This window comes from Lipophrys pholis (assembly GCF_963383615.2).
Source record: "Lipophrys pholis genome assembly, chromosome: 17".
NCBI lineage: Eukaryota > Metazoa > Chordata > Actinopteri > Blenniiformes > Blenniidae > Lipophrys > Lipophrys pholis.
The window spans coordinates 1,532,117-1,552,144 of NC_137643.1; the positions used below are offsets into that span (position 1 = coordinate 1,532,117).

The 20,028-nt window shown below is 42.3% G+C and overlaps 1 protein-coding gene across 1 annotated transcript in view; it reads left to right on the forward strand.

Annotated features, from left to right (window-relative positions):
- Positions 1-20,028, forward strand: part of epha10 (EPH receptor A10) — a gene marked incomplete at both ends in the record, with an annotated part of 179,559 nt that overhangs the window by 113,835 nt on the left and 45,696 nt on the right. Inside the window, one exon of the mRNA XM_080485678.1 lies at positions 5,975-6,304. Within this exon, the coding sequence (XP_080341804.1) occupies positions 5,975-6,304 (330 nt within the window). The remainder of the gene's footprint in view (positions 1-5,974; positions 6,305-20,028) is intronic.

Here is a 20,028-nt window from a genome sequence, read left to right on the forward strand (position 1 = left end):
CTTCATAGTGTTCTTATTCTCTCATCATCATCTCCTCCACACCCCCACCCCCACGTCACCCTTCACCCATCCTTCACCTTGAACCTCTCTTCAGGTTGTGCAGCAGACCTCAGTGAATGGGGTCAGGCAGAAGCCGTACCTCAGCATGATTTATCTCCTGGAGATATTTAAGCAGAAATTGTGACACAGGAAACAAATAGAGAGTAAAATCACCTTATTTCACGTTTTTGGAACTGAAATTGTTAAAGGCAATCATAAGCTTACGTGCAAAACCATAAGTGGAGCCGTTAAATGGAGTGACGAGTGACCAGCTATTTTCAGTTAAAGCAGCTGGACATACTATGTCAACACAAAATCTTGTAAATTGAACATGATTCTTTTTTAAATTGACAAAATCTGTGAATAAAATGTATATTTTGAACCACTGAACAAACTAAAGCTGAAGCTGCTCGCAGGAAGAATCTCAAGGAATCAGCTTTTAGACTACAACAGGGATCTCAAAGACATTTTAAATCAGAGGTCACATGCAGCCCAAATCCACCTTGAGTGGTACAATAGTGCCTTAACACCCTATAAATTTAAACTGAAGTTTTTCTTTAAACATATATGTGAAAAAATGTCAATAGTTTCACAAAACCAAACAATTACTATGGAAAATTACTACAATCTCAACATAAAGCCAATTTTAATGAAATCTTCTGGTGTCTAGAATACTTCTCATCGCTGTTGCATTATAAGTGTTTTTGCAAACTGATCCTGACGGCGTTGAGGCTAGTTTACTAGTTTGTGTTAAATAAAAAAATGAAAAATGTTTCATTTCAAATTCTTAGAATTTCCTTGGTGGTTTGACCGATTGGAGCCTCTTGTGGGTCGGTTTTGGCTCACGGGTCTCGTGTTTGACACCTCTGAACTCGGGGATCTTTGTCACAAACATCTCGGGAAGCTTTTCATTTCCAAAGTGAGTCTACCTCGTAACTGTAACCCCGTCCAACCTTCACTTCCACCCCCTCACATAATGAGCTGAAATCACCCCAAGATGTATCGTATAAATCAGTCTGCCATCGCCTTTTTTTCTGCCTCTTAACCTTTATCCTTTTTATCGCCCATCCATCTTTCATCCTTTCTAATATTATGTCTAAAAAGCCCATCCACCAGTTTCTCCATCTCTTTGTTTAACCTTTTACATTCTCCTCCGGACCGCCCTCCATCTTTCTCCTTTTTGACGGCTGAGCGAAGGCTTTTATCCCGTCTCCGTCTGTCTCCTCAACGGGACCGCTCATCACTCTTCCATCTACCCACCGCCCCTTCATCCTTTCATCCGCTTTATCACACCGTTCCTCTTCCCTCTGTCACACTGAAATCTCATCCCTCTATCCTCAAGCTACAAACTGTATAATCTCATCCCTACTGTCCGCACATTATCTCTTCATCCGTCACCTCGTAGCTTTTCTCACCCCTTCCTCTCGTCGTGAATTCTCTCCAATAAAGATGCACTGCGAGGCCAATAAGACAAAGACCATACAGGGTGCCCCTATTGATTCCTGCATGCTGAGCAGCCTTATTGATATAGCTTAGTAATTAGATGGAGGAATAATGGGCTCTACATCTCGGGAGTACATCGGGTCAGTAAAACCATAAGGTCACTGGACCTCATCCTTCTGCGTTGGGATGCATACACATTCACTTCTTTGTACGAATAAATGTGAAAGCCATGCCAGTTTTTATGGTACCTCCAATGGAGGAGTTTAATTACAGTATTGATTGCTGAGCTCTCTGATCCCTGTGTGATAACATTTATAGCAGCCTAATGACCACATTAATTACACTATTGATTCGGTAATTATGATCATCCCTGGATTGGGCTAATCCGCCGCGCGGGGCAGATGGCAGAAGGAAAACAGAGTTCAATGAATCACAAACTGCCGCCATAAAAAGGAGGTAGAGTTTGCCAGATGAATGAGGTTCGATATGTGCCTTTTTATCTCAGGAATTAAAGAATAATACCGCTGTAATTTCAATCTTCTTCCTTTGCCACTAATACCCGTGGCGTATACAGAGCCTCATACGCTGGGATAGTTAGAAGCTATTGCTGTCTCTGTGATATACGAGGCTCTTCGTTGTTTTAAGGACGCATTCGGCAGAGTCGAGAAAAAAACTTCAACTTTTTAAAACCAAGTAATCCTTCATTATGTAACTAATTAAAAATGGTTAGCTTTAACTACAGCAAAGCTGGCAAAAGTACACTCTTTATTTAATTAGAAGTACATATACTTGATTTATAGAAAAAGAGCCTGGTCGAAGTAAAAGTGCAAATTGAATTTCTTTCAAACTAAAGTAAGTGGAATAAAGTTTTGAAAGAACCAAAGTAAAAACACATGATCCACATGTGCACAGCACATATTTCTATTCCAGTCCCTGATACTGCTGTCAGTATTGGTGCAACCCTACTGGATATGGCAGCTTAATCATTAATCATTAATCAATTTGTATCACAGTTTTGAGTCAGTCGATTCTATTTAAAGTTGATCACATTCAGCATCCTTTAACTATCCTGGAAAATATTCGTGAGTGAGTGTGGAGAGAAAAAGTAAAACTTCATAACTGGAGGCTTTAAAATAACTGCATTAGAATGGAGCGACTGCTGACGGGACTGTAAGAGCAATGACAGTACCATTATAGGTATAAGGAAAAGAAATACCTTATATGATGCATAATGCTTACCAATGTATATCTGGAAATGGATATTTGCAATTCAGCAAGTTTGTCTTAGAAATGCAGTAGATAAGTTTATTTTGCAGCGATTTTGAAATGCTTCATTTGGGAGTTAGACTTAAAATAAACATACTTCTTGATATAACTACACGTCTAAAGTGCAAAGATTGGATAGGATACAGATTTAAAGGGTCCAAGAAGTGATTTTCCTCTTCAGGGGGGTTTATTGAACATGCAAACATTGAGTATATAAGCTAAAAATCACAATAGGACATGCAGCCTTATGTCACATGCGGACCTTGTGCATCAGTGAATCGTAGATTTTTCTTCTGCACATGCTCAGTAGAGACAATCAGAACACTGTTTTCTCAAGAGTGTCATGACTCCCAGTCCAGATTCTCCTGGGACTTAGTCACCGCAATAACAATCCAACTTGGTCTCTCCACTGGAATGTCTGTGTTCTCCTATTGTTGATGTTAATAGCGTATTGTTCTCTGCAGGCAGGTGTCTGTGGTTTCATTTCAAACAACACGAGTGGTCCTCCAGGAAAACTAAATCATTTCCAGCATTTTTGTCGTTTTAAACGGACTTTGTTTTGAAAATGTTGCTGTGTCAACGTAAAATTGTCTGAAACGAGAAATCCAAATGTGTGGAATGTGTTCTCACTTGGCAGGGCTGCACAATGACGCAGTGGTGAGCCTGCTCGCCTCAAGCTGCAACTATTGGATCACGAGAAAAGATTGTAATTTATTAGGAATTTATTACTCCAATGATTGAATAGAAATATATACAATAAGCTTCGGCCTCCAGTGACTCGAGACCAACTACGACCAGGAAGACCCCATAAGAGCTGTTAAGCTGTTTCAGATCTTTTACATGTTCTACATTTGTCCATTTTTCTGCTTTTAACATCAACTTTGATGACAAAATGTCCTCTTACTGCCTGATATATCCCCGGTCAGTGGGCGTGTTATTATCGATCGTGTGGAATGATAGTAAGGCCTTCTTGGTTCGATACTGTGCAGCATGGTGGAGCCGCAGAAGGAGTCAAACCCTCGTTCGGGCTGGAAAGGGGATGTAGAAGAGGGCACATGATGGGAAAGAGGACAGAGAGAAGTGAAGAAGTCTCAGTGAGAGGCACTCGGACTGCATGAGAGGAGTGAAGAAGGAAACCTTTGGAGAATGGGGGAGTGCAAGGCAGAAGACGCTTGAAAGAAGTTGGAGATGGAAAGAAAAGGCCCATCTGTGTGTGTTCACATACTGATGAATGCTCTCTGGCCTTATGTAAGTCAGGACGCAGCTGGGCTTTGCGATGTGTTGGAAATCATGCACAGAGCAGCATACCTTCACTTATTCATCACACATGCAAGGACACATACAAAATTCATGGCATCTGATGGCTTCCCCGGTATGCACTGCATGAAAAGACATAGGTCACTCAAGGAAGAGTCTTAATGATGAGATGTGAGCGTCTGACTTGACGATTTTTTGCCCTTTAACACTGGACTGCACATCCTAATTTAACTTTTGTTGCGTGATTCAAGACGAAGTGACTGCGAGGTGTGCTGACAGGTGAGGATTCCTCCTCTAGATTTCAGAAGCACTGAGAGGCACGTAACAGCTTTCACATGGTTTACCTCTAGCATCTCCTCACAGATGTTGAAGTGCTCAGCTGTACAGGAGGCATCTCGGATTACGGCTCTCGCATTGAATCAGATTCATGTTGCGAGAGTTAAAAGCAGCTCGACTTTATTTACCCACAATAACAAAGATCTGCTCCACAGAAGCTAATGTGCAAACCGGTTATCCATGCAGGCACGTGTTCAGACAAGACCTCGGGTTTCTGGAAGCTTTTCCAGCCATAAATTGAAGCTAAAAATGTAGTGTTTTTACCCTTCCTTGTCGTCCCACATGTCTGCCTCTATCAGCAATACTCTCTCTGCTATTTTAGTCCCATTAATGTTCTTTGTACTATCTCAAACCATTATAATGTCACATGTGCTAGCATATCACCGCTTCAACTACAGATCTTTAATCGTCTTTTAACCACATGGTTTTCTCTTCTTGTAACGTGAAATTCAGGGTGACCTAAAGCAAGAAATACAAATCTGCCTGGAGGAATTCCACTATAATACTCAGTTTATGTTGAATAACTCTCGCATGGCAAGCTTGATATTTGAGGAATCTGCAAGCGGCCATGCATTAAAGAGCCCCGATGTCTTATTGCACATTAGGAAGCTCTGTTCAGTCACTTTATCATCACGTCTTTTTCCTGAATTTGAGAAGTTGAGCTGTTGTTTTAGTTGGTCGTTGCAGTGATCCAAAGGATAAGTACCTGCTAACTAGAGATGCATGATACCACTTTTTAAGTACAATTATTAGTACTAACATTTAGCTACTTGCTGATACTGAGTACATATATGAGTACTTTTAAAATGTCACAAAGCCTAATTTAATGCTAAGCCTTTGCACTTGCCTGTGGGCCTTATCTTGCACACCACTTCTTTATATTATTAGGGGCCGAGCCCGGAAAATCACACAACAGCACCCCTGACCTAAATCCAACAGGAAGTCCAATTTGCCTTTCAAAATAAGATTTTTGCTCTAAATTTAAATTGGCTCTCGCACAAATGCTATCTCCTCTGAGGACAAACATCGTATTGGATTCAAAACACTATTAAATGACAGAGGCGACGCTTCTGCTCAAAACGTCTCTACAACTTTCTACCTACTCGGTCGGTTTGGATTTCATATCCTGTCAAAGCTCCCAACGCCTCCTCTCACCGCCTGCCTCCTCTCATTCAAATACATTGGAAAACCAAACACCATGGCCCGCAGGAATGTCATAGAGAGATCAAACCAAAAATCACTTGTTTCGTCTCACGATCGTAAATGACACCCCTGACCTGAATCCAACAGGAAGTTTTCAATTTGCCTTTGTGTCCATACCACAAACTAATATTTGCCGTCAAACAGGAGTATACTGTAAATACCCTCAACATTGTTCGCTCGGACTCAAACCTTACACGTTGCATCAGAGTTCACATCTGATCACAGCCATAAGACGGTTACAACGATCAAGCATAGCGCCATCTGCTGGGAAGAGGGCCATGATTCGGGCGACCCCAATGGGGCACGGCGCGAGGTCCCGACAAAGGCTGCTTGCAGCTTTAATTCCATTTGAATTGTCATGAAAATGAGTATTGTATTGTCAATTATAGAGTTATATCTTATTATAGCTAAGGATATGGTTTCTTGCCAGGTCCTCCATCGCCACCTCGAGATTTGGTCTACACCCTCAAGCAGTCCACGCTGATTCTGGAGTGGTCCCCGCCGTCAGACGCAGGAGGCCGGGTGGACCTGACCTACAGCGTGGGGTGCCGCAGGTGCAGCGGGAAGCAGTGCGAGCCCTGCGGGGCCAACGTGGGCTTCGTGCCCCAGCAGGTCGGCCTGACGGAAAGAACAGTGACCGTGGTCAACCTTCCTCCCAACACCAATTACACCTTCACCGTGGAGGCCTTGAACGGCGTGTCGGAGCTGCTGCCCAACAAGAGGTTCTACACTCATGTCAACGTGTCGACCAGTCTGCCGGGTGAGTCCTCCTTCGGTCTGCAACCATTTACTGTAATAAAGCTCTCGTTTTAGATGCGAGTGTCGTGCAAATGCAATGAAGACCAAATCCAAGCAGGTGAAATGGTTGCAGTTCTTTTTTATTCTGCACAAATTTCAACAGTCACTGTTCATCAAAATACAAGAACTGTGATGCTGTAACCCCTCCATATGCATGAACCAAAGAGGAAGTGGGGGAAATCTGGAGCTATCATTAAAAAGTGTTGACAATGCATTCAAATTAGAAATTTTTTTGTAAAATGAACACAGATAAGATTGAACCCATTTAACACTATGTCATTAGCACCACTCTGATTGGAATGCATCTGGAGCTATTTCTAAGGAATTGGGAAGGAATTTCGAGTGAAATTTGTTTTATTTTACCATAAATTGTGCTTTCATTCATTCATCCATTCTCTATACATCATTATATATCTAAGACAGTGGTGTAGTGGTCCCTGGAGAAGTGGATATGCTCTCGATTTTTGTCATCTTTTAAAGCAACTCAGTTGTTTTAACGCTTTTTCAGAATCAGTGGTATGAAAGTCTTCTTGATTTTGTCAAAATACGTCCATGATATTTGCTTGCCTCGTCATGACCCGCCCTACTCTGCGTCTGATTGGCTCGATAAACATAGATATAAACCAATCCAGTCAGTGAATGCAGCGAGTACAAGCTGGTTGAGGCAGAGCAGCGCGGGTCATGGCTTCATCATCCTCTGGAAAATAATATTTGGAATATTTGGGTGTATGCGAAACTGACTTAAAAATGAGTATCTATACCTGCGTTTCCCTGGACTTCACCACTGATCTTTGAGTACCAGACCGCTGCAGCTGATCCCAACTAAAATGGAAAATGGACTTATATAGCGCCTTTAAGCTGTGTGAGCAGCCCCAAAGCACTTTACATAGTTCATTACATTCACTCACACATTCACACACCAATGGAGGCTGCAGTCGAAGCCAAGCATGTGCAAGAACATGCAAACTCCACACAGGAAGCCCACCGACCCTGGACTCCAACCAGGGATTCTCACTGTGAGGCGAGAGTCCTCACCGCTTCACCAATGTGCAGCTCGAAGATATTCACTAACAAGCCTGTTAAAAGCTTATATTATTAATCAAACTAAAAATATCCTCATCTATTAGAGATAATGTCTTTTAATTTACACATTTGATGTCAGTCCTCTGAGGTGTTGTTTGAACGTTCATTATAAAGTTGAGCAAGTATTTCCACCCACACATTCACATACCAGAGGTGCTTGAATACATTTGTATGTGCTTTCTACTTCTCTCTCTCTCTGCATAAATATATGCATGCGCAATAATCCAGGACACTGTGTGACCTTTTTAGATTTGCTTCCACAGTTGCATACTGCAATATGCAGGACTGCACACGCGCAGCCTGTCGAGTGAGTTGCATTTCTGCGTATGCTTACAGCAGCACACACTCCTTCCTCATGGTTACAGCGTGCTTGTCCGTGCAGACGGAGCGCAAAGTCTCGCCATTTTCAGGTGATCTCATTTTCATCAGCAGAAGTCTTCAGCAGGCCATTAGCCAGCGCCTTGAAAAAGCACTTTACCAAGTTGCCCCGTCAACCAGCGTCGCAGCGGCCCTGTTTGAGGGAGCTCAAGTGTGAAAAGACCAAACACAGTGTGCAGAAGTGAGTGTGACTCTCTGATTAGTTTCTAACTCACTTGAAAGTAGCCAAACAGTTAAAGATAAACAATGGTGTGGCATGTGAAGCTATAGCTTCTGTCTTATATTCAGAATGTATTGTCGTAAAAGCAAGAGAGGGAATGTTTGGAAATGTTTAAAAAAAAAAGAGCAGCGGAGAGTGACTGAAGCTCAGTTGGTGAATAGCGAGTGAACCCATTTAACACGACCTTTGGCGAGACGCCTCACCTCGAATACCTTCCACGCTGGCCGACAACATTGTATGAATGGGTGGAAGCAACGGACAATGCAAAGCATTTTCAGAACACTGAAGCGAATGACAATGCACTGTATCAGTAAGGTTCATTTCCTCTGTGATTGACAGCATTTATTTGCTGTGTTTTGGCCAGGCTTACGGTGAAACAGATGTAAAGGAGGGGGCTTATAAACCAGAGGTTATTACCCCATCCCACCCAGCAAATCGCAACCTGCTTCTATTTCTATCCGTGGATTCCAAGAAGATGGATGTTTAACAATATAAGAGTTACTGTGCAATCCTAATTCCCTTCTTACCAACTGCAGATGTGACATAAGTGTAACATCTGGACTGCATAGGGTGAGGGACAGGCTGAACAACAGATGTGTGATATATATGCCCACAGTAAATCGCTGGCACGAGGGTGGAGGCCTGGTAATGATGGCAGAAGGTTAAGCTGGTTTGTAAGCCACATGTTCCTCCTTTAAATTCATTTTGAGGCTTTAGAGAAATTTTAAGGCAAAACATACAAAAAGCACTTTACCAGGGGATCGGACAAAATGCATCAATCAAATATAAATCCAAGTAGAGCAGGGCTGCTCGCCTTCATATATCAACATCCACCAAATTCTGAATTGACACACTCGTTCTATTACAAACGGTAATATTTGGTTGAAAGCCGGACATCTTGATCAGAATCCTGTATTGTCATTAAAAAGAGTTTTGTGCAGTGGAAGAACAGAAATTAATAGTATTCTAAATCAAAACGAGGGAATAAGGCTGTCGCTGCACTTTTCTTTCTTTCTTTCTTTCTTTCTTTCTTTCTTTCTTTCTTTCTTTCTTTCTTTCTTTCTGGAGCGGTGGGAATGGTATGGACTAGCTGGACTCAGCAGATGGTGGTAGTGCAACTTTGATCCCAAGTGAAGAAGAAGGGAAACAGTCATCAGGGACAGAAAAGCAGCTGATAAGACAGAGGGGGAACCGTCATCAGGGACGAAGAGAGCAGTGGGAACCAATGAAGATAGATGGAACCAGCAGATGGCGGTAATGCAACTTTATGGATGCAAACTGCCGCTAAACTCCAAAAAAGAACAAGAAGCAGAAGAAGGCTGTTGCTGCACCCGCTGCCGAGTTTTCTCGGCACATTTACGCAAACTAATGTCAATCGAGCCTTTTTATCTCGACTGTTGAAATCTGTGATCGCACAACTGTGTCTTACATGAATAACAAATAACTTTCCCTTTACAAATAAAAAAACCAACCCGTGTACCCAGGTTAGGGTCTCTTTATCAGACAAAGGACAAACCTCCAGTGATTATTTCACACTTCCTTCAACCTTTTTTTCCTTTTATCTCTTCCGCCACCTGCCTGTCTGTCTTGTCAGCAGATACCATGGTGTTGATTCGTGGTTATTACGGGGTATTAGGGTGTGAGTTGTCCCGCTAACCGTGTCATCCAGGAGGATTGGACTGGGGGTTAGGAGAGAGTGTTTGCAGGGGTTTCAGGAGACTTTCTGTGTCACAGAGGATTTAGACTGACATTTGGTGGGGGTTATTTAATGCGGACTGTGTGCGTGCGAGCGAGAGGCACGAGCTTTAGAAAGGAGCTACACTATTTTGAAATGTGCCTCAGAAATACAGCCGGTTCTCAGGAGTCCTGTCCCACTACTTCTGGCTCTGCTCGTCACGTACTGGTTTTTTTATTAAGAGGAATGTGGTTTTCACAGGTGGCCGGTGGAGTTTTTCTGCTTGAACAGCTCTATGCACCACTCTGCTCCAGGTCAAGGGAGGTAACACTTTATTTATGCTCAGTGGTGGCAGGCAGGGGATTCAGTGTCACTGAAGCAGCCAACACTGTTAGCATCATGACACCAACTTCAGGCAAAAAGGTTTTGGTGGCTTCTAATACTAGAGCAAGGGTGTCAAATACATTTTAGTTCAGGACCCACACGCAACCCAATTCCATCTTGAATGGGTCAAACTGGTAAAGTAAGGCAATAATAACCTTTAAAATTGAACTTTAAAGTTTCTTTTTGTTATGGCCAGAGTATACGTGATGAAAACTTTTGCGCATTTTCCACCAAAAATGATTCCAATCTCACCATTAAGACGATTTTAATGAAAACGCCTGGTGCAAAATAAAATTAAACGTCCTAAAAAACGTCTCCTATGGCTGTTGCATTATGCATGTTTTAACAAACTCACCCCAACAGCAAGACTTTAAGGCCAATGCTAGTTTGCTTTCATGGCAGCGTCACTGATATCTCAGCTCGGGTCTCAGTGTTGTGTTGGGTCCACTACTCTTAAGAAATGTGTTTTAATAAAGAAAATCTATGTTTTCTTTGAAATTGTTCCAATTTGCTTGGTAGTTTGGCCGGATCGGAGCCTCTTATGGGCCGGTTATGTTTGACACCCCTGCATTAGATGTACAGTATAGCATGCTTCAGATTTGTCACTCATCTTTTGATAGCCATGTAGAAAACAAAAATATCTTATTACACAACAACTTGATAAGTGCAATGATTCACCATTGACCCGAGCAAGAATATTTATTATTAGGATTTAGTGGGTGCGTTGTGTAACCACAAGATGCACAAATTCCCTCTGAGTGGTCATGGTGTTTTGCAGGTGGCGGGGGTATCGTCTTAATCTGTCACGTCTTAGGAGGCTTGTAAGTTCTCAATAGCAGTGTCGTAAGTAATCTGCTTTTTCCTCACGTAGTCAGTGGGATCTACTCAACGTACATGCTTTGTATAAGACCTGTCCTGTGTCTAATCTTCTCTTTCAAGCAGAGTAAATCCTGAACAGATCACCCGTCAACTGCAAGCTAACATAAACCCCATATAAAGTGAAAATGCATCATTTGATTTTTAGAAACGTTTTGTGTTGACAGGGCAACATTTTGAAAGCTTTGTCTATTTACACGGAAATGGTAGAAACATTGAAAAAGATGTCGTTGGCATGTTAGGCCACAAGTTGTCACTGTTGCTTGTTTTTGTAATGAACCCACACACACATGCACGCAGAGAACAATACGGCATAAACATTAAGACGGGCATTCTCGTGGACAGACAACCAAGTCGAATTGTTATTACAGCAACAGTCAAAATAAAACTACCAAGTCCCAGGAGAGTATGAGCAGGGAGTCTTGACACTCTGAAAGAAACATATTTAGAATAAAACTATCTACTACGGCCCGGGTGCACATGCACGGTAGCATCAAAATGATTTCATCCGTTTCCATGGAGACAGAGTCAAAGCATTTTCGAGAAGTTACGTTTTCATCACTCTCGCCATGTTAAACACCCAAAACCTAACAATGGTTTTGAATTTCCGCTTGAAAATGTTGTCGTCTAAACGGGCTCTCAAGCACGAAAACAGTAAAAAGAAAAATTAAAGAAAGAAATCTGTTCCAATCAGATGGACTATAATCCCGTGCCACGTCTCTGTGACGGCACCTGTATGTAATGAGAACGCAACCTGAGCCGGTTCACACTGCAGGTTAACTCCATCATTTAGAAATACAGGTTTGGTACAGATGCAGTGATCTCCTGTAGCCACACGGCTCAGACCTCAGCCTCGTGTGTGTGTGTGTGTGTGTGTGTGTGTGTGTGTGTGTGTGTGTGTGTGTGTGTGTGTGTGTGTGTGTGTGTGTGTGTGTGTGTGTGTGTGTGAGAGTGTGTGTGTGTGTGTGTGTGTGTGTGTGTGTGTGTGTGTGTGTGTGTGTGTGTGTGTGTGTGTGTGTGTGTGTGTGTGTGTGTGTGTGTGTGTGTGTGTGTGTGTGTGTGTGTGTGTGTACCTTTACATCATCTGAAATCACTGACCTTTATAAATACTGCAGGAGGGACTCGGAACAAAGCTCTCACTCTCTCTCTCACACACACACACACACACACACACACACACACACACACACACACACACACACACACACACACACACACACACACACGTGTGCCCCCCTTGTCGCCACCTCATCATCTCTTTATTACTTTGTGCTTTTTCTTAACCTCCTCCCTCCCTTTGTGTCCCAATCTCTTCTTTTTTTACCCTCTATTTCCTTCCTAATTTCCCTCACCATATCCTTTCCTGCTCTCCCCATAAACTTACTATTCTTAGAAATATGGTAATTTCTCTCCCCCCCCCAATCCTCCCGCCTCTCTATCCACCGCCACTCTTTCCAATATTGTCTCCTTCTTCACCTCCTGTCTTGTCGTAATCACCGCTTCCTTCGACTTCTTCACCTCTTCATGTCTCCGTGACTATTTCTCCAGCATCTCCCACTGTACCCTATTTGTTCGCTGTTTTTCTGAGCACAGTAAGCTTGTTAGCGATGTGTGTTTTTCCCTCCACCTGGCAGCTCAGGTCCAAGGACCCACCTATTTTAAGAAAAAGGCTGAGCTGAGTGGGAGACCGAGAAGAATTTGAGCAAAATAATTCAACCAAGAGGAAAGACTGAGGGATGCACCCATACTTCTTTTTCAAAGGGAGAGTACAAGTACGAGTGCTCACCTCTATCTTACTATCTTTCTCCTCCGCTTGATATTTTGTTGGAACATAATTTACGGTCTGTCTTACTTTTGTCATTGTCATTAATATTAAAGAAACTCCAAACGGTCGACATCATTCGTGCTCTCTTGTGTACCTGAAGGCAACGATTCTGACGCATGACGTCACTTCGAACTCGCCAAGTTGTATCACACCCATGTTCAATTCTCGTATTAGGATCAGCGCATTCCTACAAAATACTATTACTTTCGCATGGATTTCTCCACAGCAGACAAACATTTTAAGGTTCCTTAAATCCGCCCACAAAAACATACTATTGCTTTGATGAGATAAACATTTCAGGAGTACTAATAGAAAACACCCTAATGCACTGTTATCTGTATCGGTACGTCCCTAACAAAGGCCTTGGGTCAATAAAATGCATACATATACTAACTACTTTTTTTAAGCCATCAAAAACAGCTCTTAAGACATTGTGAGATTAAAAACCAAACTCAAATTGAATTCCTTAAAGCATCTCTGTGCACTGTACTGCGTCCATGCAGAGTGGGGGAGAGGATTTCTGGCAGACAGATGGGGGTTTATCAGCCCTCTCCAGGCCGCGGAGGGGAGATGGGGGAGTTTTGCATGGGGCATCAGGGATGGAGGGGATAATAGCGAGGGGGGTAGCGGGGGCTAGAAGCCACAGTTGCGTGAGGAGATGGGGCATGGGCTGTGTAAACGGGGGGGATCAGTTTTGCCCGAGGCCCATGGGGCCCCTCATCCAGCTGTGGATTAGAGATGCATATACACAAGTGAGTCAGTGTGTGTGTGTGTGTGTGTGTGTGTGTGTGTGTGTGTGTGTGTGTGTGTGTGTGTGTGTGTGTGTGTGTGTGTGTGTGTGTGTGTGTGTGTGTGTGTGTGTGTGTGTGTGTGTGTGTGTGTGTGTGTGTGTGTGTGTGTGTGTGTGTGTGTGTGTGTGTGTGTGTGTGTGTGTGTGCTTGCTTTGCCATGCCATGCTCGCGTGCTTCATGCTTGATTTATTTATTTTTTTATTTTTTTGAGTGCTTCATGCTTGATTTGTGTGTTTGAATCCGGTAATGACATCATTCCTGAGAATTGTTGGGCGTGTGTGATTGATGCACGCTCGGGTTGAATGTCTCGGCCCCCGGTGGTTCATCCAAAGCCCTTTAGCAGAGGCAGGGAGGAAGACAGCGATGCAAGAAGGCGGCAGAGATGAGGTGGAGGTGCAGGTCAGAGAGGAGGAAGGATTGGCATTTCAATATCCTGAGAGGATTACTGGCCGGGCTTTAGATGGCTGGTCCCCGCGGAGTTACACGGGCCTCAGAGATGGATGCATAAAGGGTGGAGAGAAGAGGGGGAATGAATATAGAAGCAGAAGGATGGGGAGAGGTGAACGGTGTTGCAGTGTGAGCTGAATGACTCCTGCAGCAGAAGTGAGAAGTACATGGATTGCTCAAACAGACGGTGGAAAGTTTTTCAAAAGCACCCCCAAAAAACTATGAAGACGTACCTGAGAAAACAGCACGAGGTGTACACTGAGTACACCGAGTACACTGAGTACACCTCGTCGAGATGACAAGGAGGATGGGAAGGTTTAGAAATAAGAGTGAGGAAACGGAACAGGATTCCAGGATAAAGACGGGCAGAGGAGAGCAGCACTGGATGTGAGTGAATCTAAACACGTTAGTAAAAGCAGAACTAAACACAATGTCACTAAGATAATTTACTTAACCAATATGAGTGGCACCACAGGGTGAAATTTTTATGTAAAAGGTATTTATTTCAACGAAAATAAAAGTATTATATGAGCTTTAATATTCCTTATTTGTGAAATATGGGGGATGATTACCTCTCTGGGTCTGGAACAGTCTCCTTAATGAAACATTGAGAGACAATGCTGGAGGTGTAATTTCTCTTCTACTGTGACAAATGGGCCAAGATAAGTAATAACTGTAATAATAATAATAATCAAAGTGCGAGTCGTGAGGAAAAGTGGGTTAAAAAGGAAAGAAAAGCGAATGTGAGGTGGGAGGAGGTAATATTAATTTCAGTGAAACACAAAGTTTTACAACCTGTTTGTAGAGCAGCTGGAGTTGATATAATGTAATTATGTCAGCCAGATACAATAAAATGTAAGATCGTAAAGGTTACAGATGGTTGCAGAGACTTACTGATTCATAGTGAGAGCTGCTACGCCGGGGGTGTCAAACATAAGGCCTGGGGGCCAAAACCAGCCAGCAAGAGGCTCCAATCTGGACAAACCACCGAAATGGAAGCAAAGAAAACATTTCTTTTTCTCTCTCTTTTTGAACAGTTTGTCAGTGTGATTTTGTAAAAACATGCATGCAGAAGGCTGCAAAATTCAACCATTATAGTTTACCATTAAAAGTTTAAATTTAATGGCACTATTTTCAAGGTGAAATTGGTCTGTATGTGGCTCCTGCATTAAAATGTGTTTGACACCATTGGTCAAACTTCTCAAGAAATGTCCTTTATTTCTTGGGGGTCTGTGGTTGTGTACTGTGCATGTAAGTTTATCTTTAATTGTGTGAGTTTCACACTCAATATGTGAGAATTCTGTAGGTTTTTTTTAAGCCTGGTCTAAACAGTTCACTGCTTGTGAGAAAATTCGTTGACTGAATGATAACAAAATTACTTTTTGCACAACTTAACAGTTTAAAAAATAAATCAACCACAAACAATTGAAAGTACATATTAGATCCCAGATTAACAGTATAAGAAATCAATAGTGGTCTGATTATTAAAGTCTCTAATGTGGAGAAAATGTTACTCAGCACAAAAGACTGCAAACTAATTGAAAAGCCTTGAATAATACATTGTTAAACCCTCAACTGGAAAATAAATGTGGCTGTCAGATAAACACAGCCAAGTAGCAAGTATGTTTAAAAAAAAACCAACAAAAACTCCTGCAAGGCATTTTGAAGGTGGACTGCATAATTGTTTTCCTTTGTGTGTGTACAGTACAAGTTAAATGAATGAACACGTTCTCGATGCAGCATAATATGGAGTTAAAGTGACTGGGAGTCATGACACTCTGGAGGAAACATCGTCCGTCTACTGAGCATGTGCAGAAGAACTATTCACTACGACCGGCATGTGCATGCACAGTCGCAGCTTTTCAGAAAACGTTTCCCTCTTTCCCATAAAAGGCGTGGTCAGAGCGTTTCCAAAAAGCTCCCCTTTGAGAGCCGTTAGAAAAAAGTTTTGTTTTCAGTGACTTTGAGGACCGTTGTGGTGTAAACGGAGAATCTAAAACGTTTTGTCACGTATAAACAGTTCCTTCTATATTTCAGCAGGCCAAATCCTGTCGGCGGAAACAAACTAGGAGTACGAGGAACGGCAAAAAAAAGAATACATGTCGGTCGAGCAGATAAACTGATGATTCATTTGATTCAAAAAAATTTTGATTAATTTCCAAATACTACTAGAATATTCATTAGTACGAGTCATAATTAATAGCGGATGATACTTTTCCTCCATTGTCACAAAGCCTCTTCGCTGAATCAAGGCTATTCAGGTGTCAACACACAAAACTCTGCTTCTCTGTCATTCGTTTTCCAATAGCCCCCTACTACCCCCCCAATCATCCCCGCCTCCAGCCCCGTGTGTGGATCCTTTTTGCCTCCTTAATTAGAAGTGATGGGAAGGTGAGGCTTCAGCAGGCACAAAATGAATAGAGTCATCAAGCTACTTTTCAGGACTATAGCCCAGCCACTTAAGATGCTTTGTCGGCCTGTGATGGGAATTTTAATTGCCTACCTCTTGGCTTATAATTGGAGTCTATGAAGAGGCACTCTGAGAGTCTTCGGTGTGTGTACTCGGTGTGTGGATTTGCGGGGTGTTTCTTGTTGTTCAGGGAATTGCGTGGTTCACTTTGGAAGAAAAGCAAAGCTCGGAGGTAGCTGATGACACGCAGACATAATCTTATCCTCGTAATCAGAGTGTTTTATTTTTGTTTTTTTTGGAGAGTTTTTCTTTGAAGCAAAAACCTTTCAGGAGGCAAAAAAAATTAAATTCTGATCATTGCAAAGAAACGAGAAAGGACTGTTCAAACTTCTGAATCCTCTCTTATTTTCTCGGTCTAATACCTGGCGAGGTTTTTTTTATTGTGTTTGTGTGTGTGTGCGTTTCCCGTCTTTGTTTTCCGTGTAGTTTGTCGCCGAGGGGAGGGGGAAGGCGGCGGCCCCCCGCTGAGCCAAAGAAAGCCAGAAAGGAGATGCAGCTGTCTGTCTGAATGACAGCAAACTCCTCTCTGATGCAACAGTAGGAGGGTGACAGGCAGTTCAGCTCATCAGACCAGCATCACACGCCTCATTCTCATTCTCCGTGCATCTTTTATACGGACTTCTTTTCACACGCGCCATATTCAGTGTATGTCTGAGCGAGACTGTGTGTATTTACACTTTTCTCTGCACTCCAAGTGTGTTTACATTTTTATATTGCTATTGTGCGTGTTCTGTTTGTCTCTCATTCACTTGATGGAGGAATTCCATTTATATTTTTTGTGACGATGTTTGCATAGCTGCAGGATTCTCAAAAATGTACAGCGAGATGTTTTTTTTTTTCTTTTTCGTTCCAAGCAGACTTTAGTGTTACTGTGTGTTTTTGATTGGATGTGACTGGATGGTCGTGCTGCAGAAGAAACCGTCTATATAGATAAATATATATGACTTGGATTGCCTGCAAAGTCTATCTTTTTTTGATTTGTGGTAGTTTTTAGTTTTTTTCTAGATATCATGAATACGATAATTATCCTTAATTGAATGTGTACTTTCTTTTTAGTGTAAAGGTAAAGCTCACAGGAATATGAATAATTTTTTTCAGCTACATCTGAAATATCTACGTAGGAGAGCAAATGACTACACAAATAACTGTGTGCATGTTTAGAATCGGTGGACTAAATCAGAAATTCTCCACCAAGAAGTGGGCGGGGGGCAAAAACTCCTAATTTTAAGTTTTCACGTGTTTTTTTTCCAAATGTCTCCAATGTACACACAGATAAGCCTACAAAGAGAGAATCTGGAGAGAGAAATGGCGGCCCTTGGTAGTTTTATTTTGACAGTCACCGTAATAACAATCGAACTTGCTTGTATGTCCACTAGAATGTCCAAGTACTGTCATTGTTGATGTTAGTAACACCACCCATTAGTGGTCATGCTCACTACACCAATTCCGTGTCAACGGAAATTGTTTTCAGAAGGTTTTCATATAAATGTGAAACCTTTCTGAAATGAAAAAGCAGAAACGGTGCGTTTTCATTTGAAGCGTTGGCTTTTAAAGCTGCTCTTAAAGTTTCCTTGTGTCTTTTGGCAGCAGAATATTGCTATAAATTAAATTGAACTATTGGATGTGCTCAATTCCAGATATTACAGTTACATAGTTACAGTAAGTATTTGTATTTCCACCCTCTGGAGATAATCATAGTTTGTGTTTGTGTAGACATTGCATTAAAGCTGCATTTCACTCGAGGTTGTGCCGTTGTACTCTCGCAGTATTCTAATATTATACATAATGGGACCAACAGGTTGGACAGCAGCTGACAGGCTGCGTTATGGTGAAGTGTGAGGACATCTCCGTGTGTGTGCATGTGTGTAAAAGCGTTGCCTCGCCTTGTGAGCCTGTCAGGACAGATAGAGCCTCCTTCACCTCCTCAGCCAACCTCCTGCAGCAGACCTGGTTCAGTGTTTCTCAGTGTGTCTGTGTTTTCATTTGCTGGACGCTCTGGGCAGAGGCTGTCTGGCTTAACGGACATGGCAAGATCAGACCGTGCCTGTACCTCCAGGCTGAAGCACACACACCGCCCTCGACGAGTGTTCAGATGTTTTAGCAAGTCCATCTCTGCTGGTGAGAGTGTGAGATGCTGATTTTGACTGAGTTGAAAGTTTTGTAAAGGTAACGTCAGCAAGTTATATGTGTGTTTCCGACGTGCAAGTCAGATGAAAATCACTGGACGTACAGAAATACTTTGTGTTTGTAGCGGGAGAATACTCAGCCCGGTATTTCTGCACAAGTGGATCATAGTTATCAGACCCTTGTGAAAATGCCATCCAGCAAGAGACCTTTCTGTCCAGCTTCCGGTCTTCCTCCCGCCCACTCACCCCCTGACTGACACATTTAATCAAGCCAGCACTCAGACTCGCTCTGCTGATACACATTTAGACTCACACACACCCACCAAGGTGGATCAAGTCCCTGAAACGTATAATTTAGTTGTTTAGATGGAAATTCGCTCCATGCAGGTGTCCTCCTTGCACAATTCTTCCCATTTATAGTCAAAAGTGTGTGTGTGTGTGTGTGTGTGTGTGTGTGTGTGTGTGTGTGTGTGTGTGTGTGTGTGTGTGTGTGTGTGTGTGTGTGTGTGTGTGTGTGTGTGTGTGTGTGTGTGTGTGTGTGTGAAACCTAGACAAGACTCCATCCCTGCAAACATGCCCCCCCCCCCCCCCCCCTCATATTCTGACTGATAATAACCGCAAATAATAAATATCACATCAGCCCCTGAACCGCAGTCATATTCCCCTCTTCCTCCGCCTCTCACGTCCCCGACTCACCCTTTCTTCTCTTCTCGCCTGTCCTTAAATATTCTCTCGTTTTGGTTTGAGAGGAAAAACTTTAGTATTATTTGGGACGAGGCGTCGAGGTGGCTGCTTGCTGATCAAGCAGGTTCCCGGGGAAAGTGAAATAAAGTCTGAACAGAATAGTTTTAAATGTTCTCAGCATTTCTTCCTCTTGTAAAATGTAATTAAAAAGCTGTGGCTCAGTTGAAGAGCAGGTTGGTGCTTCGATCAGCTGTTTCGCCCTGACCACATGTTGAAGATACTGAAGTTGCTTCTCATGGATGTCGAGCACTTTGCATGGCAGCCATTTAATATTGCCATTTATATAAATGAGACTGCTTCATCTGTGAAAATTCCCTTCGTATTTGATGTCTATTTACCATTTGAAAATGTATCTGAAATGTTGAATTTAAGTTCCCTTCAAGCTTATTTCTTTCAAATTAATCATCATGAGTTAATAACAATTACTGGTACCATGCCAACGCATCCACTGAGAATAGTTATCTATTAACAGACTTTGTTAATTAGAAATTTGTGAACTAGAAAGTCATTTTGTTCAGTTTTACTCTTTTCAAACTGAGCAAATAGGTATATAACATGTCAGATTGATGTACACATATATATTAGCATACATTTAGTTTTTCTCCACTTTATTTTATTTTACATGTACATTTAACTCAAAAACACGAAACTTAACAAAAAATAACAA